At 44.1% G+C, this 25,000-nt stretch overlaps 1 protein-coding gene across 2 annotated transcripts in view; it reads right to left on the reverse strand.

Annotated features, from left to right (window-relative positions):
• CTDP1 (CTD phosphatase subunit 1) overlaps positions 1–25,000 on the reverse strand; it is a 160,159-nt gene that overhangs the window by 71,403 nt on the left and 63,756 nt on the right. For both annotated transcript variants that reach the window (XM_040353848.1, XM_040353849.1), the window contains exons 8-10: positions 14,480–15,541; positions 7,281–7,422; positions 6,533–6,763 (exon numbers count right to left, since the gene is read on the reverse strand). In XM_040353848.1, coding sequence (XP_040209782.1) covers positions 6,533–6,763; positions 7,281–7,422; positions 14,480–15,541 — 1,435 coding nt within the window. The remainder of the gene's footprint in view (positions 1–6,532; positions 6,764–7,280; positions 7,423–14,479; positions 15,542–25,000) is intronic.

Below are 25,000 nucleotides of genomic sequence, written 5' to 3' on the forward strand. Positions count from 1 at the left end.
ACTTCACTTCGTACAGATTATAAAATCGGTATTAAACCCCCAAGTCAAAAATGTTATATATTGCAGCTTAACAATCTGTAGATGTAGTGGCTGCATTTTTTTCTTTTGCTTTATTTACCTGTGCTTTCACCTGGTGATCTGGCCAGTAACACCTGTATTAGAATGCCCCCACTCTGGATGAAGGAGCACAAGGGCTCCTTTGTACAGTAGCATTGTCAGTGTATGGGGAGAGGAGTGTTCGATGTACTAGCAGACTTAGATACACTAAACAAATTGAAGCCAAACTCCACCCAACATTGCAGTTACAGCAACAGTTTTTTTTTTTTTTTTACCTTTTGTGATAAAGCTTTTACATAAATAAAAAGATGATCATTGTAAGCACCCCTCTCAGTGGTAAATTGTTTGTCTCAACACTTTAAATGGATATATTTGCAAAAGAGCTTGTTCTGTTCAAAAGCAGTGTTACTGGATTGATGACCAGGTGACCTCACATCTAAAGCCTCGTACACACGCTTTGATTTTCCGACGACAGAAGGTCCGATTTTTGTGGCATGCTAGTCTCGTTTCGAAAGTGAAGAGGTTACCAACAACACGAGAATTTGTTTGACAGAATACAATGTCAAAAGTGATGCAACGTGTTGAACAGTTTTGTACGCATCCTTTTGTTTCTGAGCATGCCTAGTCTTACTTTTATGATTTTTTTTGTACGACAACCATAATAATGAAATGAAAATCAGACATTGAGTTCCCATCCGACAAAAATTTAATAATCTGCACATCCAGCTTTTGTCTGCCGAAAAAGTGAAATAGGCTGTCGAAAGCACTGAACTAAACTGCAAGATTTGCGGATGATCGGTCACCGTAACACGATTGACGTCCGAAAAACAAAATCGCGTGTACGGGGCCTTAAGAATTGGCGAATAAGAAGCGGCTTTCTATTGGTGTGCACTTGGGGGGGGGGGGGACCCAGAATAGGAGGAAACCTTTGCACAGAGCAGGTAATGACAGGTTATATAAAGGAAAAAAAAAAAATCTAACTTTACAATAATTTTAACTCTGGTTGATGCATCTTGCGTCATATAGTAATCCATTTCATTAGGACTCTCTTTAAGCAATCCAAGGATCTATTAAAGTCCATCAACTGTATATACAGAAGGCCTGGGTGTCCCTTATCCCTGCTAAAATAGTGTAGTTTAAACAACTGCCTCTAGAATAAACATAACTTTCCAGCAAATGACAACCTTTTTCTCAAATGGAAGAATATTTACTCTTAAAGAGCAAAACCTCAGCTGCTATACTATGATGGGAAGAATGCCACTGCTCTATGGAGAAGCACCCTTTACAGACTAAGTTTTTAGACAGTTGAATGATGAGACAAACCATAGAATCAAAAGAGTAGGGGGCTTGTTCTCGACTTGTTAACAGCCTGGGCAATGGATCCAAGGATGCAAGAGGCACACAAGGATCAAACTTGGAGATTTACACAAGAATTTGTAGGCACTGCAAGATGTCCATTTAAGGTCACTTTAAGCAGCAAGCTCACAGCAAAACACATTGTTTTAAAGCCTTGTACTGGACTCCTTCCTGTCTGTCAAGTGCAACTGCTGGCCCAGATCTCATCTACGTCCCAACACAAAGTCCACAAGAGAATACCAGGCGATTTAGTCCATTGTTGGGTGAAACATTTCAGAGAGTAATCTTCCAGGCGTTGTGTGTGCAGCCAGTTCTCTCGTTCTTTTTAAGCTTTACTGGTCCAGTTGCAGGCAAAATACAGCAAAGATGAAGATTAGGAAGGAGACACTTTTTTTTTTAGCTATCAAGACTTTTGTCTTACAACTTCTAGTTATATATGGTGTGTGGATATGGACAGGCTAAACTATTTGGTTATGGGAGAACGATCACTAATGCCTCGTACACACGATCAGTCCATCCAATGAGAACGGTCTGAAGGACCGTTGTCATAGGTTAACCTATGAATCTGATTGATGGTCCGTCGTGCCTACACACCATTGGTTAAAAAAACGATCGTGTCAGAACGCGGTGACGTAAAACACAAAAAAAAACTAAGTTCAATGCTTCCAAGCATGCGTCGACTTGATTCTGAGCATGCGTGGGTTTTTAACCGATGGTTGTGCCTACTAATGATCGTTTTTTTGCCATCAGTTAGGAATCCATAGGTTAAATTTAAAGCAAGTTGGCTTTTTTTTAAACTTAAGGTTAAATAACCTATGGGGCCCACACACGATCGGTTTGGACCGATGAAAACGGTCCATCAGACCGTTTTCCTCTGGTTACAAGTTTTAGATTATTTTCACACATTTTCACAGCGTCTGTTTTTTGAGGATGAAAGCTGGACTTCTAAAATATAGATCCAATGTCCCAACATATTTTGCCACAGATTAAGGTCTATGACAAACCAAACATTCTTGCTTACTAAAGAAACTTTACCCACACTGAACTGGTCCATTACCACAGATTGCTAAGGGCCCGTGCTCTTGGCTGGAATGTGTGCTTCTGTGAATTGATGCCATGGAAGCAATTAGCCGGCAACCTGGGTTTCCAGCCAATTTCTTCTATGGATCCATTCTTGCTTACTATCCAATAAAAATGTGCTTTGAAAGATAGACAAAGCAAAAAAAAAAAAACACTAATAACATTTTACATATTTTATTACCAAAATTTTACAGGATACAAAAAATAAAATGTTCTAAAAAAACAAACAAAAAAAAACAGTATTAATGACTTGCATAGTGTAGCCAAAACATTCAAATTATAACAAGGACTTATCTGGGTAGGTCTGTAACAAAACATTTTAAACAACAACTCCTGGCCCTACTTATGACAAAAAAGGAACCAATTATGCAGACTCCATTCAATAAAGCGGTTGTAAACCCATTTGAAAAAAACAAAACAAAAAAAAACCTGCAAGACAAAGGCATAATGAACTAGTATGACTAGCATACTAGCTCATTTATTATGCATTACTTACCTTAGATCGAAGCTCCCGATGCCGTCCTAGTCCAGCCGTAGACATGATACCTGGAGGTTACTTCCGGGTATCGCCGCTTCGGCCCTGTGATTGGCCGGAGCGGCGATGGCGTCACTCCACACATGCTTTAAAACACGGCATTATATTTCAGCAAAAACTGCATTTACAGTGCTCCTGCGCCGCAGACAGCGGTGTACTCGTTTTAGAAAATATCTCCTAAACCGTGTAGGTTTAGGAGACATTGCAAACATCCACAATTAAGCCTTGATCTAGGCTTACCTGTAGGTGCAACTCACCCAAAAGGGTTTACAACCACTGACACCTATTGGTATCTGCAGATGGAACGTTTTGGCACTGCACGCACACTGATCCAATCCAGTCCAATATCAACTAAATCACATGCAAGCCTGTTCCACTAGACACTGAACAAAACATTGTCATTAGAATATCTACATTTTGTTTACATCCTGTGATCCAATACTAGATGAACAGCATTCAATAATAAGGGTTGTAAATGAGATGTATATAAAAAATAGCAAGTCATTTGTGGTACCCTGAAGAGAGGGGGGAAAAAACAAAAGTGCATACATACAGTAGCTGGAACACAAATTCTGCGGCTGCACTAAAAGCTCTATGTACTCTCACATGGTTACTGCACAGGATGTACATAAACAAAATCACCAAGCACAAATGTATTTAGTCCCTGTACACAGGACTTGAAATTATTTGGCCTCTGTTTTCCTTTATGCAAAAACAGAAGAAACAAGCCAACATTAAACCGCATTTCATTTTTTATTCATAATAGCAAGTGTGCCAGAACAAGAACGATTGAGGATATAACAAACAATACTAGCAAAGTATCTTAGCAGACATTACATGCAGGGAAGGAGTGCAGGGTTGTGACAGAGCTGAATGGCTAGGGGTGGAGTAATGTGACCCATAATGTCTTCAGCACGCATTTGCTAAATTTAGTAATTATAGAGGGGCAGAATTGGAGCCGATCTCTTCACACAGAGGATTTGAAATAGGAGGCAGAGGTAAAATCAGTGTCCAAGAAACAGGCCGTTACAATTAAAGCAAGCCGTTCTGGGACAGTGAAAGTGTTGAAACTGTCAGCAGCACTATGGACTGTAGAGGCAGTGAGGAGGATACGCAAACAGGAGTACTATGTTCGTGGTACTGGGTTGAAAATGTAGTGAAAATGTAGGTTGAAAAGAATACACCAACATGCAGTCAGTTTATTAGCAGAGACTGTCATGGAATCCAGAAAAAGTGGCCGTAATGCTGGGGCCATGGGAGATTGGGGATGTTTTTTTTTGCTCGGGATTGTTAAAAAGGAAACGGATGAGTGTAGATAAGATCCCAACTGCACCAGAATCAGAGCATACGAGACTGATGTTTGGCATGGTGCATTGCATAAATGCAAGAGATTATAGCATATGTGCAGGAAACCAAGTGCCGAGGGGTTAATGCAAAGCGGGCAGGCACAGAGGGGTTATTACACATTTGCTGAAGACTGAAAGCCAAGGGGTAAATGCTGAGTGGTTAACCTACATGAACGGTGTACCTGGTGCTGATGGGTCAATATAAATACCTGGAGAATGAGCAACAAGGGGATGAAGCACAAGGAACCGAGAACTGGGTATTGGGAAGCTACCACACTGCACAGAGGAGTGGGCTCTGAGGGGGTTAACCCACCTGAGCTGTGGCTGGAAGCCAAGAGGTTATTAATTTTATTCTGAGGACCAGTCACTGTACTGTTAATGCACACATGGAATTTATGGGATTGAGGCACATGTTCCTGAAACAGATCACATACACTGCAAACAGTCACCGAGCGGCAACACCTAAACCGGCCATAGAAGAAGCAATTTTCTTCCCTGCAGCAGACCGTGTTGATAGGGGAATCCCTCCTGGTGGAGAAAGGGGGAATATTACTGCCAAGAGAGCACAAGAGAGCCTCTGGCAATAATTAAAATCCGACAGGCTAGTTCTGATTAACTTGGGTACATTCAGACTTCCCACAAGTGGTTCAAATCTCGGCCAGTTCTTGCTAAACCGGCTGAAATTTAAACAAACAGTCTATGGCCGGCTTTATAAGTTGAGGGTCAATGTTTTTTTGTGTGTGGCTATATACTGAGCGGTTAAGGCACTTACACTGTAGACTGGGCACAGATTGGTTAAGGTACATAACCTTCAGAATGGCCACTGAGGGGTTGAAGCTTTTGCTCTGTAGTTTTAGAACCTGAAATGGGTTCTTCCACTTCTCTACTCCATCTTAGAAATAAAAAATAAAATGCAAAAACTCTTACAGAAGAAGAAAAATAATAAACTATGTGAGGAAAGATCTCAAAATACCTCAAAGTAGTTGAAACCCTTCCCTACCGTGTCCAGAACTAAAGAAAAGTTATGTTTGGCTGTTGCTAAAATGTAAGTACTCTTGTATTAGGAAGCCAATAAACATTCACAAATATATTGTAAATACTGTTGAATCAACAGGACCCGTTTCACATATAATTACAGTAAAACCTTGGATTGCGAGCATAATTAGTTCTGGAAGTATACTTGTAATCCAAAGCACTCGTATTTCAAAGCACATTTTCCCAGAAGAAATAATGGCAACTCAAATGATTCGTTCCACAACCATTTATTCACGAGTCCTTCAGTCTATAGTCCATATAAAATTATAGCAATGTGATTGTGTAACCATAAAATGTCCATCCACAAAGGAAAGCCTCCACAAGGAGATTAGAAGCAAAATCCAGCAGGAGCTACTGCGTATAAAAGAGAATAGAGACGCCTCTCTAAGTGTAGCAATATGGATACATTTAATGAAGGTACAACATTTAGCAACTCACATGGCTGATGATTAAAAGAGGCACATCTAAGTATGCAGGCATCCGTGGTAAAGCTGTCCACATACACCGCCCTCCTCCTCACCGCTGTCAGTCTGCAATCGTGACTGGGAAGACTACCCTGCAGTAGAGCGATCTGAAAGCGAGGCTTGAAACGCTCATGGAGTGCAGCGTGGAAGGGATGACGTTGATGGCGGTGTGGAGGATGGTCTATGTGGACAGCTTTACCCCAGATGCCTGCATACTTAGATGTGCCCGTTTTAATCAACCATGTGATTTGTTTAATGTTGTTCCTTCATTAAATGAGACCATACTGCTACACTTGGAGGCAACCCTCGTCTCTTATAATCAGTTGTGACATGTCTTATATCAAGACATCGCTTGTAAATCAAGTCAAAATGTATTTAGAAATGTTGCTTGTCTTGAAAAGCGTTCTCAAACCAAGGTTTTACTGTACATACAATGCTTAAACTACAGATTACTATAATGAACGGATCCAACCCCAGTAATTTACATTGTGGCATCTAGACAATTGGGTGGTGGTGGATTGCTTCCAGAAAAAAAAACATGAATACAAATCAGAAATGAAAATCCTACATGCAAGCAATGGTTGGAATCACACCAACAGCAAAAATAAGACTATAAATTGCCTTTAAAATTACAGTCCCGCATTAGTGCTTCTTTGTACCTGAAGGATGAGTGTTCTCCATGGACAGCTAGGCCGAGAGATGGGCACGGTGACTGAATATATGGCGATTGACTGGAATCCTGTGATACTTTTCGAATAAGCTTGCCAGTAACTGGGTCATACTGTCGAACTTCTGGACCTGGCCGAGTTATGGGGTGAATAGGGGTAGGATGATAGAGTGGAGTCTGAAACGCAGTGTGAATGTCTGGAAAGGTAGAAGGGCTAAGTGCTCTGTTGAAGAAAGAGAAGCAGAAAGAAAGAAAACGTTTAAAAAACATAGCAATATGTATAAAAAGAAAAAAAGAAGAAAAAAAAAAAGAAAAAGGATAAAAATAGCTTCAAAGTCCTGAGAGAGGTTTACCTATACTGAGGCATAGGGGTTGATTTACTAAAAGTAGAGAGTGCAAAATGTGGTGCTCTGCATAGAAAAAAAAAAAAAAAAAAAAAAAAATCGGCTTCCATTTTTTTTTCCCCCAAAGCTTACGTGAACAAGCTGAAGTTAGAAGCCGACTGTCTCCCATACACAGCTGCAATACATTTTGCACTCTGGTTTTTGTAAATCAGCCCCATAGCATTTACTGATATTTCTATTAAACAAACCAAACTGTATTTACATTTGCATGTCTCCTAAATGTTGAACATATCTCCTTGGAATTTGAATTTTCCCATATACTACTCTATTAATTTCTGCTGCATCAATACATACACACACACACACACACACACACACACACTACCAAATGCATACCTCTGAGACTTTAGGTAATCCTCTTTTAAAGGAAAGAGTTGCTCTTCTACTTTTTCCCATCGCTCCAGGCAACTCCAAAGCCAGTCTGGGTTCACAACATAAAGATGTTTGCAGTTCTGAGCTTGCTTAACTTTTTCAGTACCTGGAGTCAGAAACACAATGCTTATGCCAAAAGGAAAAAAACTGATTCTAAAAAAAAGGGACAAAACATCCACCATTAATATTTGAATAGGCTATGCTCTGCAGGTGCATACATGGATGTTATATTAAAGTGTAATCTAGGGCCGAAACAACTATTCGATTAATCGACAACTAATCGATTAAGAAATTAATCGATTACCATTTTCATAATCGATTAATCGGCCAGTAACATAATGGGGTTAAAAAAATTAGCCCTTTATAGTACAAAAAGAGCAAATCGCTACTGTAAATATTACTTTCACTGTCCCACAGTAAAAAATGAACCCCTTACAGTAGCAATTAACTGCTCTTTTTGTACTAATTTTAGTTTATGTTATGTTATGTTCCTAAATGAAACATCTCAGGCCGGGTTTTACACCTCTGTGCTTTTTGCAGAAACACACTACAGTTCATTTACATGGTTTCACATCCATGATTTTTTCAGCTGCTGTGTATTTGGAAAGGGCAAGGACTTTTTTTTTATTTTTATTTTTTACGCAAAACGGTGCTATTTTTTATGTTTTTTGGATCAATATACTTCAATTGAGAAGTAGCAGAAAAAAACATTTTTGTGGCAATTTGTGTTTTCTAATCTGCCCAACAACAAATTGGCCAAAAAAAAAAAAAAAAATCGCAGCAAAATAATATATATTTTTTTTTTTAAGGTTATTAACCGATTATTCAATTAATCAAAACAATTATCGGCCAACTTATAGATTATGAAAATAGTCGTTAGTTGCAGCCTTAGGGCCCTTTCACACTGGGGCATTTTTCAAGCGCTTTAGCGTTAAAAAAAGCGCCTGTAAAACGCCTGAAAGAAGCTGCATCTGCAATCCCAATGTGAAAGCTCGAGTGCTTTCACACTAAAGCGCCTGAAAAACACCCCAGTGTGAAAGTGGTCTTAGCGTTAAAAAAAAGCGCCTGAAAGAAGCTGCATCTGCAATCCCAATGTGAAAGCCTGAGTGCTTTCACACTGAGGCGCTGAGCTGGCAGGGCGTCAAAAAAAGTCCTGCATGCAGCTTCTTTGCAGCGCTTTAGGAGCGGTTAATACACTGCTCCTAAAGCCCCCTTCCCATTGAGGAAGCTTTTTTTAACGCCAAAGCGCCTGAAAAGCGCCTCAGTGTGAAAGGGGTCTTAGCAGCGCTTTACCAGCGTTTTTCGGGCGCTGGCAGTGTGAAAGGCCTCTGAAAGCACTTGGGCTTTCACATTGGGATTGCAGATGAGGCTTCTTTCAGGCGCTTTACAGGCTTTTTTTTAAACGCCAAAGCGCCTAAAAAACGCCCGAAAAACGCCCCAGTGTGAAAGGGGTCTTAGTGTAATCCTTTATGTTCCACCACCGTTTGTCATACGTCCATGACAAAAGAGGGGGAGTTATAGCAGCCAGGAGTGCGTGTAATCGAATATTCCTACTGTGAGGTTTCAGGTGGAAGTGATCTGGTGGTGGTCAAGGAGCCAGATCACTACCACACACCCAGGTACACTTGCCACCATTTAGCCTACAAAAAAATAACTCATGAAAAAGGGACATTAAACGTTATCCTTATTCTTGAACAATAGCCCCTCTACTTTGTGGCCCTGTTTTTCATAAATTAATAATAACCATTGCACTGCCAATCAATATACAGTGCCTTGCGAAATTATTCGGCCCCCTTGAACTTTGCGACCTTTTGCCACATTTCAGGCTTCAAACATAAAGATATAAAACTATTTTTTTTTGAACAATCAACAAGTGGGACACAATCATGAAGTGGAACGAAATTTATTGGATATTTTAAACTTTAACAAATAAACTGAAAAATTGGGCGTGCAAAATTATTCAGCCCCCTTAAGTTAATACTTTGTAGCGCCACCTTTTGCTGCGATTACAGCTGTAAGTCGCTTGGGGTATGTCTCTATCAGTTTTGCACATCGAGAGACTGACATTTTTGCCCATTCCTCCTTGCAAAACAGCTTGAGCTCAGTGAGGTTGGATGGAGAGCGTTTGTGAACAGCAGTTTTCAGTTCTTACCACAGATTCTCGATTGGATTCAGGTCTGGACTTTGACTTGGCCATTCTAACACCTGGATATGTTTATTTGTGAACCATTCCATTGTAGATTTTGCTTTATGTTTTGGATCATTGTCTTGTTGGAAGACAAATCTCCGTCCCAGTCTCAGGTCTTTTGCAGACTCCATCAGGTTTTCTTCCAGAATGGTCCTGTATTTGGCTCCATCCATCTTCCCATCAATTTTAACCATCTTCCCTGTCCCTGCTGAAGAAAATCAGGCCCAAACCATGATGCTGCCACCACCATGTTTCACAGTGGGGATGGTGTGTTCAGGGTGATGAGCTGTGTTGCTTTTACGCCAAACATAACGTTTTGCATTGTTGCCAAAAAGTTCGATTTTGGTTTCATCTGACCAGAGCACCTTCTTCCACATGTTTGGTGTGTCTCCCAGGTGGCTTGTGTCAAACTTTAAACAACACTTTTTATAGAGATCTTTAAAGCGGAGTTCCAACCACAATTAGCATTTTTTAAATGTATGTCCTTTCATCCTGCGTTTTTCTAATATAAATCTGGTCACTTACTATTTTACAATTCGCCACCGATCCGCATAGATATTCAAAAAAGATAGTTTATAAAACTATATCTACACCGTTGTCATTTTGCTTGTGGGCATTGTGAAGCCTACAGGCACTTACTTCCTGGAAGTCTTGGATGGGGAGTGATAATTGGACAGCGCACTGCATCCTGGGAAATGACACACATTTCCCAGGAGCATTAGTGGGAGATGTCAGAATCCTAGGTGGTTTCAAAGGGAGATTTCGTGGGACCGCATAGCAACAGGCATTTCCAAATGAGTAAAAAAAAAAAAAATTTTTTTTTTTCTTTTTTTAGTCGTAAGCTACAGTTTAACCACTTAATCACCAGGCCTATTTTGGCACTTCTCTCCTTCATGTAAAAATCACAATTTTTTTGCTAGAAAATTAATCAGAACCCCCAAACATTATATATTTTTTTTTTAGCAGACATCCTAGGGAATAAAATGGCAGTCATTGCAATACTTTTTGTCACACCGTATTTGCGCAGCGGTCTTACAAGCGCACTTTTTTTGTGAAAAATTCATTTTTTTTGAATAAAAAAATAAAACAATTTTTGCCCAATTTTTTTATATATTGTGAAAGATAATGTTACGCCGAGTAAAATGATACCCAACATGACACGCTTAAAAATTGCGCCCGCTCGTGGCATGGCGTCAAACTTTTACCCTTAAAAATCTCGATTGGCGACGTTTAAAAAATTCTACAGGTTGCATTTTTTGAGCTACAGAGTAGGCCTAGGGTTATAATTATTTCTCTCGCTCTAACGATCGCGGCGATACCTCACTTGTGTGGTTTGAACACCGTTTTCATATGCGGGCGCTACTCGCGTATGCGTTCACTTCTGTGCGCGAGCTCGTCGGGACGGGGCGTTTTAAATTTTTTTTTTTTGTTTTCTTATTTATTTATTTTTATTTGTATAATTTTTTACACTGAAATAAGAAAAAAAAAAATATCACTTTTATTCCTATTACAAGGAATGTAAACATCCCTTGTAATAGAAAAAAGCATGACAGGTCCTCTTAAATATGAGATCTGGGGTCAAAAAGACCTCAGATCTCATATTTAGGCTTAAATGCAAAAAAAGAAAAAAAAAAATTAAACTGTCATTTTTTCAAATGACAGAAAAAAAAAAATGTCTCTTTAAGACACTGGGCGGGACTGACGTTTTGACGTCACTTCCGCCCAGCAGAGATATGGGGACGGGTGGGGGCGATTTTTCCCTCAGTCGCATCCCCACACAGGTGCCGAACGGTCCCGATCGCCTCTGCCGCTACCGACGGCTCCGGTAAGCGGCGGAGGGCGCGGGAGAGCGGCGGGCCCTCTCCCTCCACCGATAACGGCGATCTCGCGGCGAATCCACCGCGGAGACCGCCGTTATCGTTTACAGGACCGTCGGCACTAAAGATGAATACCTCAGTTGTGGCAGCAGCTGCTGCCGTTACCGAGATATCCATCTTTAAAGTGCCGCCGTTAAAATACGTAAGGCGGTCGGCAAGTGGTTAAAGCAAAATTGTTTTTTTTGATGGAACCTCCATTTAAAGAAATGGCTTTCTTCTTGCCACTCTTCCATAAAGGCCAGATTTGTGCAGTATACAGGGACTGATTGTTGTCCTATGGACAGAGTCTCCCACCTCAGCTGTAGATCTCTGCAGTTCATTCAGAGTGATCATGGGCCTCTTGGCTGCATCTCTGATCAGTCTTCTCCTTGTATGAGCTGAAAGTTTAGAGGGACGGCCAGGTCTTCGTAGATTTGCAGTGGTCTGATACTCCTTCCATTTCAATATTATCGCTTGCACAGTGCTTCTTGGGATGTTTAAAGCTTGGGAAATCTTTTTGTATCCAAATCCGGCTTTAAACTTCTCAACAGTATCTCGGACCTGCCTGGTGTGTTCCTTGTTCTTCATGATGCTTTCTGCGCTTTAAACGGACCTCTGAGACTATCACAGTGCAGGTGCATTTATACGGAGACTTAATTACACACAGGTGGATTCTATTTATCATCATTAGTCATTTAGGTCAACATTGGATCATTCAGAGATCCTCACTGAACTTCTGGAGAGAGTTTGCTGCACTGAAAGTAAAGGGGCTGAATAATTTTGCACGCCCAATTTTTCAGTTTTTTATTTGTTAAAAAAGTTTGAAATATCCAATAAATTTCGTTCCACTTCATGATTGTGTCCCACTTGTTGTTGATTCTTCAAAAAAAAAAAAAAATACAGTTTTATATCTTTATGTTTGAAGCCTGAAATGTGGCAAAAGGTTGCAAAGTTCAAGGGGGCCGAATACTTTCGCAAGGCACTGTATGTGTAACTCTTGGCTCAGAACTGATCCAACTGGCTATGAAGCCAGCGACATCATCGTGCAAACTGGAAGAGACGTAGAATACAACACAATAGAGATGAAGCCGATATATTTGCTCCTTAGAAGCTTTTATGCAGATTTTACTGGAGTGCATCAGAATCTGTGCACCTTTCAATGCGAGTGTGTTCCTTAGTGGTTTTCAATAAAAATGTATGGAGCTAGACCCCCTTCACACTGAGGGCATATTGCAGGCGCTATAGAGTTAAAAATAGCGCCTGCAATCCGCCCTCAAACAGTTGCTCCATTGTCTCCAGTGTAAAAGCCCAAGTGCTTTCACACTGGAGCATTGCGCTAGCAGGACGGTAAAAAAAAAGTCCTGCTAGCCGCATCTTTGAAGCGGTGCGTTTACCGCTCCTCCACCACTCCTGCCCATTGAGCTCAATGGGACAACGCGGCTATACCGCTCACAATGCGCTGCTTCAGGAACGCATTGCGGGCGGTTTTAACCCTTTCTCGGCCACTAGTGAGGGTTAAAAGCACCCCGCTAGTGGCCGAAATGCTCCGCAAATCCTCCCATAGCGTTGGCGGTAAAAATAGCGGCAATTTACCGCAGACGCTATGGGTGGCTTAGTGTGAAAGGGGTCTTAGACAGTGTTACCAACAGTCAGTATTTTTACTGGCAGCCAGCCAGTAAAAAAACAGGCAATTTTTTCCTGCCAGTAAATACCAGTAAAGGAAAAAGTTGCCAGTAAAAAAAAAATGAATGGTTTTAATAAACTGTTTACCATTTTTCCTTAAAGCGGGGGTTCACCCTATATAAAAAAAATATATATTTTTTTTCCCCTCTAGCATTAAATTCGGCATAGTAGCGCGAGCTACAGTATGCCTGTCTGTATTTTTTTATCCCCGTACTCACTGTGCAATTGTATATTGAAGATTCCGGGGAATGGGCGTTCCTATGGAGAGGGAAGGTGATTGACGGCCGGCCCTGGCACGTCACGCTTCTCCGGAAATAGCCGAAATAGGCTTGGCTCTTCACGGCGCCTGCGCCGTGAAGAGCCGAGACCTACTCCGGCTGTCTTCGGGGAGCGTGACGTGCCAGAGCCGGCCGTCAATCATCCTCCCTCTCCATAGGCACGCCCATTCCCCGCGGGGAGTCGGAATCTTCAATATACAATTGCACAGTGAGTACGGGGATAAAAAAATACAGACAGGCATACTGTAGCTCGCGCTACTATGCCAAATTTAATGCTAGACTGTTGTTAAGGAGGGTGAACCACCGCTTTAAGCAAAATCGAATTTTGCCAAATTATTTCTTAAAAAGGAATATGATGGAACAGAATATTTAAAAATAAGCCAGCAAATTCTGCTCTGTGCCGTGATATCCTGTAGTAAGCGTTAGTTTTAGTTTTTTTTTGTCACTTTGTAAATTGCAGTGCAGCTTTACCTACATCTGGGACAGTGACATAGTTTAGCTTTTCTGTCCCAAAACAAACATAATGTCAAGAAAAGGCTGCTAGCATAACTACCTAAATCACACAGCTTTGCTTGGCAAATAAATCTCAAAACATTAAAACCAAAATTAACCACGTGGGTGTTAATACTGTGGTCACTGACACCAGCGCTGGGGGTTAATATTGCAATTACTGGAACCAATGTGAGTATTATTGCATCCACCAACACCAATGCTGGTGGTTATTATTGTGGTCAGTGACGCCAATGCTGGTATGGCAGCATGAGAAAAATTCTTTGGTACAGAGGTGTACATGAATGGGCTGCCCAACTTGTTAAAATGTACTTCAGCATTTGAAAACTAGCTGCTGTTGTGCCACCTGCCATAAGTGTCAAAGGCAGCGCATGAGACCCGCTACAATTTTCAATTTGAGAGATCTAAAAAGAAAGAATTTTAAATAAGGCATTTGATTTCACACAATAAAACAATTGTACAAAGCAAAGACTCAATTTCTAGGTCCACAAGAATATCATAAATTAAGTAACTAGCTTTCATGTGTAGCCCTCCTTTCTTGTATTGAAAAAATAATGTAAAACAAGTCAGTCAGGTGTCAAATACAATTAGCCACTGCCCTGCTTTATGAAGGCATGCTTAAAGCTTTGCAAACAGTAGTTCACCTACCTGCCCTTGCTGCAATAAGGTGGGTCACCCGGTTTGGTCCGTCGTCATTTAAAACCAGTTGTTTGCTGATCTTTGAGCCCAGAGCTCTGGCATGATAGTATTCCCGTGTCCTCTCAATAGGAAAGTTTGTAGGATGAAGGCCACTGAATGCAATCATTGTGTTTTCCAAAACTTTGCTTTTCAGCTCTGGCACTATTTTACGAATATCAGGAGTCTCATCCAACTCTTTTTTCAGAAATCGATCATACTTTGCATAGTAATCTGTGTGTACCCTAACAAGAATCTCCTCAAGGTATATTAAATGATCATCTTCATCCACATCATCACCATCATCGTCATCCTCTTCCATACTCTGATCTAGTGACTCTCCTACTGTAATACCAGACTGCTCACTATTTTGGGACTCAGTTTCTATCTCTTTCTTGTCTGTACAACCATTACCCAAGTCACAAAGGCCATCTTGATCCACCCCCTGAACTTCTATATTGTCCTCTCCGGTAAGCAGTTTATCTTTTGCTTCCAATGTCAGTTTTTCACCACTGTTATGGTTCTCAGTGCACGGTTTTTCAGGTAAATCTTGTGTGCTGGATTCCTGTAACACACCAGATTCCTGGTCTAAATGTTCTGACTTTTTATTTTTTTTACATTCATTTTCACTCCCAGGTGAAGGAGGGGACGGTGTTTTCCTATTTTCAGTCTCACTATCACTATCACTGGAAAGGTCAAAGTCTAAGTCTTTTGCAGCCCCAGTCTTTACTAGAGATTTAGAAACTACCGTCCTTTCATCCTGATCAAGAGGTGGCTTTACTTCTGTCGGCTGCGTTGAATCCTTGACATCAGAAATGATGTCAGTATGTTGACTTGACAAAGAGTCTTGTTCTTGTAGTCCATCACTAGCATCAGACTCCGGTTTAAGATTGCTGCTTGGAGGATCACCATTAAGTTCTTTACTGGTTTTCCCAAGTCCATTGCTTTGTTCCTCTACAGGTATGTCCTTGGACTGGCCAGAAAACTGTGTAGTTGGTTCAGATGGCTGCACCGCACTAGATTTTGGACCGCTTACTATTCAAGAAAAAAAAGAAAAAGTCTTACATAAAATATTAAAAAGGTCAGTGATGTTGTTCTAAAATAGTTTCTATATTTCTCAGCATGAATGTGAAAAAAAAAAAAAAAAAAAAAAAAAAAGAAGGTACAAGTTTTATGTACCATCTCCCCTTAAAAGAACAGTCACCTTGCCTCTCCAACCCTTAAAAACACACAACTTGGCTACTCTCCATTGCTGTTCTTTCTTTTGTCACAGCCATCATTGGAATCACCAGTGTAGGCAAAGGGAGGCGTAAAGTCATTCTGTTAGTCATGCAACAGTGCACAGGCCTAGCGATCAGCTGCTAGGCCCAAGCACTGTCACAGGTGAGACGAAAACATGCTTTCCCATATCCAGAAATGTCAGGTAGTAATCATAGGAATATCAGGGATTAGCGTCGGCCCCTGACAATGACAGTGTTGCCCTGTCCTGCATTTGAGAGATGACCATTCCTCAGATAAAATTATAGACCAATTTTTTTTTTTAAAGCAGCTAAAAAAAAAACCTAACAAAGTAAAAACACAAAATATACAATATGGTTGTTTACAACTAATATACTAAATCATGTTGACAGGACAGCATAGTAAAATTACAAAGAATATTGGCAATTGCATTTTTCACAATATGGATTCATTCAGTTATAATGGCTGGCTTTAAAGGACTGGGTGCCCAAGTCTAGGTTTTATTATATTGGTATAAAGATGAGGGATGGACAGCCGCACTCCAAACCAAACGGGTTGTCTTTATTCAAATCAACAGCAAGAACACAGCAGATCACAGCAATAGGAACAGGAGAATACCGACGTTTCGCACTGGCTTCAGTGCTTACTCATGGCAATATTTGCCTTAGTGCATTGCCTGCACCCTTGGAGTCCTATATTTGTGAAACGACCCTACAATAGACCTACCTTGAGCGGTGATCTTCTCTCTCATAGGTTTTATTATACTTGTCTGTAAATTCCATGGGAATACAGTACTTGTTTTCGCTGGGGCTGCCCATAGAGCATAATTATAACCCTGTCCACTCCGTGAAACTCCAGTGTTATATATATATATATATATATATATATATATATATATATATATATATATATATATATATATATAAAAAAGGGGTGATCAAAACACAGAGAAGGGCCCTTGTCCTGGACTGTACTCAAAGATAAGGAATTTACAGGCAAATAAAGAATCCTACTAATTAATTTTTTACTTTTATTTTTTAACCACTTACGGACCCCCCACTGTATATATACGTCCTCTTTTTAAACATGGATATCTCAGTAACGGCAGCAGCTGCTGCCACAACTGAGATATCCATGTTTTCAGCTGGCGGCCGTGTAAACGATAACGGCGGTCTCCGCGGCGGATTCGCCGCGAGATCGCCGTTATCGGTGGCGGGAGAGGGGCCCCCCCCCTCCCGCCGCTTTTCCGCCGCTTACCGGAGCCGTCGGTAGCGGCGGAGGAGATCCGATGCTGCCGCCTGGAGAGTGAGGACTTGAGTGAGGGCAAGATGGCCCCCACCCGTCCTCATAGCTCTGCTGGGCGGAAGTGACGTCAAAACGTCAGTCCCGCCCAGCCTCTTAAAGAGACAATTTTTTTTCTGTCATTTTTTTAAATGACAAATTTTCCTTTTTTTTTTTTTTTTTTTCATTTAAGCCTAAATATGAGATCTGAGGTCTTTTTGACCCCAGATCTCATATTTAAGAGGACCTGTCATGCTTTTTTCTATTACAAGGGATGTTTACATTCCTTGTAATAGGAATAAAAGTGATCATTTTTTTTTTTTTTTTTTATATTTTAGTGTAAAAAATAATAAAATCAATAAAATTAAATAAGAAAACAAAAAAAAAATTTTTTTAAAGCGCCCCGTCCTGACGAGCTCGCGCGCAGAAGCGAACGCATACGCGAGTAGCGCCCGCATATGAAAACGGTGTTCAAATCACACAAGTGAGGTATCGCCGCGATCGTTAGAGCGAGAGCAATAATTATAGCCCTAGAGCTACTCTGTAGCTCAAAAAATGCAACTTATAGAATTTTTTAAACGTCGCCTATCTAGATTTTTAAGGGTAAAAGTTTGACGCCATGCCACGAGCGGGCGCAATTTTAAACCGTGACATGTTGGGTATCATTTTACTCGGCGTAACATTATCTTTCACAATATATAAAAAAATTGGGCCAAATTTATTGTTGTCTTATTTTTTAATTCAAAAAAGTGAATTTTTTCCAAAAAAAAGTGCGCTTGTAAGACTGCTGCGCAAATACGATGTGACAAAAAGTATTGCAATGACCGCCATTTTATTCTCTAGGGTGTTAGAAAAAAAATATATATAATGTTTGGGGGTTTTAAGTAATTTTCTAGCAGAAAAAAATGTTTTAGTCTTGCAAACACCAAATCTGAAAAACACCTGAGGTCTTTAAGTGGTTAATCAACATGGTTTGAAACATAAGTGGGTATGTATTTGTATTTTATTTGATCATAGCATAGGATATCTTCTTGCAGTGTTGCAGGATAAAAGCATCATCTATAAAATGGAACAAATGTATAGACTTGAGGAACTTCAGTCCCCTTGATTGTGGCTATGCCCCCTCCATTGCCATTTTAATAATTCTGGGCATGGGCAGATAGAGAGGTCCAAGACTCATTTTCATTTTAAAAACAAAACACTGCCCTGGATTTGTTTGTTTTTGTTCTGTGTGTCTCTTTACTTCACATAAACATGAAACCAGTTTAAAAACGAAAGTGAAACTACAGGCACATTATATGGCTGATTTTTATCTATTTTTAATCATTTTTAAAAGGAATCAGTTAACTTATGTCTCTAGACCCTGTAAACAGTCATTTCAGCAAAAAAAAAAAAAAAAATTCCTTTAGTGATCCTTTAAGGCAAGTTTCTGATCCACTCCACGCTGTAAAAAACAGCAGGATCCTGGAAACCAAATACGTCCATAGACGTCACCCCATCTCTTCATACAAAGAGATGTAGGCCTTCCAGGTGCGATGGTAGATCTTCCTGGAAGAAGACTTCCATGCCCTCAGCATGGTTGAGATGACCAAGTCCGAAAGACCTTGATCCAAGGACGCCGAGGTCAATCTGGAGCAATTATAATCATCGGTATCCCCTCGGCCTCCACTCTGCGGAGCAGCCGAGAAAGCAACGTCAATGGGGGGAAAGGCATAAAGTAGCCGATACTGGCTACACGGGCCACCCACGCACCGGACACATCTGCCCAGGGATCTCTGGACCTGGCCACAAATCCTGACACCTTGCAGTTGAGGCGAGAGGCCAGGAGATCCACGTGCGGTGTGCCCCACCTCCTGCAAAGGAGTTGAAACACCTCCGGATGCAATGACCATTCCCTCTGGTTCAGCATCTGGCGACTCAGGTAGACTGCCTGCCAGTTTTCTACGCCTGGAATGTAGATGGCCGACAGAGCCGACACGCTTCTTTCCACCTTAGAATGTGAGCGACCTTGGACGCTGCAACTGTGCTCCATGTTCCCCCCTGATGGTTGACATAAGCCACCGCCTACTGGATCCTAATTGGGCGACCTTGCAACCTCCTCGACCACGAGGAGAGGCATAGCCTGATCGCCCCTGAAGTCCCAGGACTTTGGTCAGCAGACGGGATTCTTCTAGAGTCCAGCGACCCTGGGCCGACTGGACGCCCTCAACCCGTGAGGCTGGCGTCCGTTGCAATCACCGTCCACTGGATTTTGGAGATTTGTTCCATTTGGACAGGATCTCCCTCTGCAATACACAAGTGTGGAACTGGGCATACGGTACCGCCTCGAAGGAGGCTACCATCAGACCTAGGACTCGCATGCAAAAACGGAGAGACCACCATTTGCGGGATGCCAACAGCTTCACCGCAGACTGAAGAGTGCATTTTTTCCAGGAGAAGACAGACTTCAGAGTCGTCCAGAATCAACCCTAGGTACTCCTATCGCTGAGTCTGTACCAGGACCGACTTCTGAATATTTAACACCCACCCAAAATCTTGGAGGGTCTAGCTGGCTATAGACACATCCACCTCTAATTCTGAGCCAGAAGCTGCTCTCAGAAGATCGTCTAAGTATCCCACGATGGCAATGCCTCGCTGTCTCAGCAAAGCTAGGATCGGTGCAAGCACCTTGGTGAAAAAAAAGGATTTTTGTACTCACCGTAAAATCCATTTCTCTGAGTTCATAGACGGACACAGCCTTCATTGACCTTAGGGTTATGCTTCTTCCTACCAGGAGATTTAGGCAGAATTCTACAGCACTTAAGGTGTTAAAAACTTTCCTTCATGCTGCTCCTCCCAGGGGGCGTGGCTCCCCCAGGCATAACCCACACCCTGCTTTAGCAGCCTCAGTTCGTAACAAGCAGTACAAACAAAGGAGGGGTGGGTGCTGTGTCCGTCTATGAACTCAGAGAAATGGATTTTACGGTGAGTACAAAAATCCTTTTTTCTCTTTCGTTCATAGACGGACACAGCCTTCATTGACCTTAGGGACGTCCCCAAGCAGTGTCAAAAAAATTCGAGGGGTGGGAAAAATAACACAGCAAAAACAGGTTACACCCCAAACAAAAACCGGAGTTACTCAACGGAGGAACTCCAACCTTAAACTGCCGCCTGTAACACCCTGCGGCCAATGGAGGCATCCGAAGATGCACTCACATCCACCATATAAAACTTTGAAAAAGCGTGGACCGACGACCAGGTCGCAGCCTTACACACCAGTAACACAGAGGCTTGGTGTCGGAAGCCCAAGAGGCCCCGATCGCCCTGGTCGAATGCGCCGTGACCCGAAAGGGAGGCGCCCGCCCCTTCAGGGCGTAGGCCTGAAGCACAATCCGTCGGATCCACCTGGAAATGGTGGCCGACGAAACTGCCAGGCCCTTACTGGGACCGGACACAGACACGAACAGCGAGTCCGACATCCGGAACAGAGCTGTCGCCGACAAGTAAACTCGAAGGGCCCGAACCACATCCAAAGAATGTAAAGTGGCCTCCTTCGGGTTCTTCGGCTGAGGACACAAGGATGGAAGAACAATGTCCACATCCAAGTGAAAAGCCGAAACGACCTTAGGGAGAAAAAACGGCTGCGGCCGCAGCACCACCTCGTCCTTACGGATGACCAAGCAGGGAGCCTTGCAAGACAAGGCCACCAGAACAGACAGACACCCGTCTGATCGAGGTAATTGCTACCAGAAATAAAATCACCTTTTGTGACAATAAAACAAAAAACCTCCCGAATGTCCTCAAAGGGAGCATCCCGAAGCACTGAAAGGACTAAATTCAAGTCCCATGGGGGTAATGGAGGGCGCACCGGAGGGGCCACCTGCCAGACCCCCTGACCCAACGCACGCACCCAGGAGTGCTATGCCAAGGGTCGCTGCAAGTAAAAAACAGCCAGAGCAGAAATCTGGCTCCTAACCGTACGTAAGGCGAGAGCCTGAACCACTCCCTGCTGCAAAGACAGCAGAATCCTGTACACAACGCATGTACGAGAGTGCCAGTTCATCTCCCCACACACAGAGAAGTAGGCCTTCCATGTATGAGGAAAAAACCTACGTGAGGTAGACCTCCGTGCAGGCAGCACGGTAGAGACCACCGAGCCCAATAGGCCTCGGTCCTTAAGCCCCTGGCTCTCAACAGCCACGCCGCTAAGGCCGGTGGCTGTGAAACAGGGTGGAAGATTGGACCCTGTAACAGAAAATCAATTCCCAGGGGAAGACGCTAGGGGGCGTCTGCCAGCAGACGCACCTGGTCCGCGTACCAGAAGCGACGCGGCCAATCTGGACCGATAGAATCCCTACAGCTTCTACTCTGCGCAGCAGGCGAGGAAGAAGCTTCCGAGGAGGGAAGGTGTAAAGTAGGCGACAGCGACCCCAAGGAGCCACCAACGCGCCTGACGCGTCCGCCCACGGGTCCTTAAACCTGGCCACGAACCGTGGCACCTACCGATATAGAGACGGGACGCTAGAAGGTCCACGTCCGGAGTGCCCCACTTTCGGCACAGACCCCGAAACACCTGCGGGTGGAGAGACCACTCTCCTTGGCCCAGTGCAGTGCGACTTAGGTAGTCGGCTAGCCAATTCCGTATTCCCGGAATGTACCCGGCCGATAGAGCCGGAACGGACCCTTCGGCCCACCGAAAGGATGCGCGCGACTCCCGTCGCTGCAACAGAACTCCGTGTGCCTCCCTGATGATCAACCTACGCCACGGACGTGGTGTTATCGGACAGGATCCTGACCGGTCGGCCCTGTAGATCCAGGGATCACCTGGTAAGGCAAAGCTTGATTGCTCGGAGCTCCAGAACGTTGATCAGTAGGCAGGACTCCACCTGAGTCCAGTGCCCCTGGGCTGACTGGGTGCCCCAAGCGCCCCTCCCCAACCGGAGAGGCTGGCATCCGTCGTGACCACTGTCCAGTGGCCTGCAGAAAAATGACTTTCCGGCCCGAAGCACCGGAAACGCCAGCCACCATACCAGGGGAGACATGATCAGATGACTCAACTGAATCTGGTAATCCAGAGATGACGGAAGCTAGTCCCATCGTGACAGCAGTTCCCTCCGTAGTACCCTGGCGTTGAATTGGTCATACGGAACCGCCTCGAAAGAGGCTACCAACTGACCCAGAACCTTCCTGCAGAATCGCAGAGATGACCGCTTCTGGGTCGGCAACTGCTGCACAGCAGATAGCAGAGTCTGAAGTTTTTCCGCTAGGAGAAAAACACTCCCGCCCCGGAGGAATCCAGGACCAGTCTCAGGTATCCCTGAGACGGAATCAACCCTGATTTCAGGACAATCCAGAAACCAGCCGAACACTCGGAGAGCCTGACACGTGATAGACACGGCTCCACCAATGCAGAGCTCGAAGAAGCTCGTAGGAGAATGTCGTCCAGACATCCCATGATAACAAACCCCCGCTGTCACAGCCGGGCCAGTATCGGTACGAGCACCTTGGCGAAAACCCGCCGAATGGGAAGGACACCATTGAAAATGGCCCCCCCCGACCGCAAAGCACAGAATCTCTGGTGGTTTGAGGATATGCAGGTACACGTTCATGACATCCAAGGATGCCAGAAAAACCTGACAAAAACAAAACGAGGGACTTGAGGCCCAGGATCGACCGGGCCCCATCCTCCATGGGGACACAAACAGAATGGAGTAAAACCCCGAGACCGTTCCAACGAGGGAACTGGCACAATCACTCCCCTGACCAGAAGATCCTGGACAGCCCCTGACGGAGTCAACCGGCGAACCGGAGGAGGCCAGAAGCCGGAGGGAAAAAACCTGTTTGGCAGACAAGAGAGAAACTCAATCTTGTACCCCAAGGAAAACACTTCGCAATGCGAAGCCAGTCTCCCACCCGAGACACGGGCGGGAGCAGACCTTCAGGCGGAAGCAGGTATGTCCGCAGACTTGTTAGGCATGCGGTATCCGGTGCGCTGCTACCCCGCAGCGGGGATTCAAGCACCATGTAGACCTACCCCCACCGCACAGGGCGAGCGAAAAAACGCTCGGAGGTAGGCAAGGAGGGTCCTTGCACAGGGCGAGGTCCCTAGCCCTTCCCAAACCGTGGGAACAGCATGCGCTTACCACCTGTGGCATCCTCAATGATGCCAGTCAGGGAAGACCCAAAAGGACCGTTCACCCTTAACGGTGATCACCAAGGCCACCTTAGAGGTCCTTCTTCCAGCTCCTGCAGCAGGAGCTTCGCCCTTTTAGTCGGGGCCTGCCAGAGCCGGCCTCACCGCCGAACCCACCACCGTGAATAGGGAGCGGGCCACGGCCTCCACTCTCCTATCAGCGGGATCCTGAAATGCAGGAGCCCCTTCCACAGGCAATGTGGTGGCCTTGCGCAGTCTGGACACAGGGGGGTCCACTGGCGGAGGAGAGACCTACTTTTTTTTTTTTTTTTTTTTTAAAGCCCCCCTCAAGGGGGTAACGGGTTGCAAAGTTTTTTGACAAACTTTTTGCGGTGCATCCCATTCCTTGTATAACATATAGTCCAAATAAGGAACACAAGGAAACACTTCAGCGATGCGTGGTAGTCTGCTGGTACTGACACGGAGGTGTCTCCGCCACATCCTCAATTTTTAGAGCCTCACGCACCGCAGAAACAAGAGCTCCAACAAATTCTTGCCAGCAACTGACTGCAGCAGAGTCATCCTCACTATCCATAAGGGTTAAAACCCGCAGCCTCTGACATAACAGAACCAGAAAAAAAAACAGCGATTCTGTGTCATCCCCAGAAGCAGGCTTCAGGGAGGGGGCGCTTTTTTACCCCCCATCCGGGCACTAGCTGCTTCAAACCTGGCAAGAAACCCAGGACAGCCAACATAACAGATGTGGCAGGGGGAGGGGCATTAAGGGTTAACTCAGGCATAGCTTGAGTTCCATAGTGTCAGCGCTGAGTCACCCACCCTGCAAGGCAGGACAAAAAAACCCCACTGGTCACCTCCTTGCTGCTATTGCAGAGCATGGGGGGCCCCCGGTATTCACCACCCCACCCAGCTGCAGAGGGAGCTGAAAAACCTCAGGTGTGCTCTGATGTGCTGACTGTGATGTGTATTCACCTCATGGAAGATTCACAGCACTAAAACTGTAACGGCACTAAAACTGACCAGAGGCTGTGCCGAGTCATCTCAGGAAAGAATCACATCGTTACCAAGGAGATTTCCAAGATGGCCACCATCTGAGGTAAAAATTACCTCATAGAACACAGCAGCCCTGACTGCTTTGTTACCTCAGAAAAGAATCACAGCGTTACCAAGGAGATTTCCAAGACGGCCGCTGTCTGAGGTAAAAATTACCTCATAGAACACAGCAGCACTGACTGCTTTGTCTGTTACCTCAGAAAAGAATCACAGCGTTACCAAGGAGATTTCCAAGACGGTCGCTGTCTGAGGTAAAAATTACCTCATAGAACACAGCAGCCCTGACTGCTTTGTCTGTTACCTCAGAAAAGAATCACAGCGTTACCAAGGAGATTTCCAAGACGGCCGCTGTCTGAGGTAAAAATTACCTCATAGAACACAGCAGCACACAGCAGCACCCCCCAGAGTAACAACACAGTCCCCCTACAACACACGGGCCCCGGTGGTAACAAAGAAAACCCAGGAGGCCCCCCTTCACAGCCACTACCCAGTCAGGGGAAGGAGGGAGAGGAAGGGGAGAGAGGAAAGCAGGGCGGACCCTCAGTCGACCTCCCCAGGGAAACCACCAGCCAGACCACTTACCTGAGTAAGGGGCCACTACTTACCTGTCCTGCGACTACCCGGCTGGAGGTATCCCAGACAGAACCAACGTCCGTAAACGGCATGGCTGTCGGCCAGACACACTGTGACAAAGCCATAGAGACCGGTCATATGTGTGCCCTAGAACCAAAGTTCCCCGGCCGCCCCTGGAGCAATGGGGCCTGTCGTGGACGTCCCAAAGCTGAGCTGAG

The sequence above is a fragment of the Rana temporaria genome, chromosome 5 (genome assembly GCF_905171775.1).
Source record: "Rana temporaria chromosome 5, aRanTem1.1, whole genome shotgun sequence".
NCBI classification, from domain to species: Eukaryota; Metazoa; Chordata; class Amphibia; order Anura; family Ranidae; genus Rana; species Rana temporaria.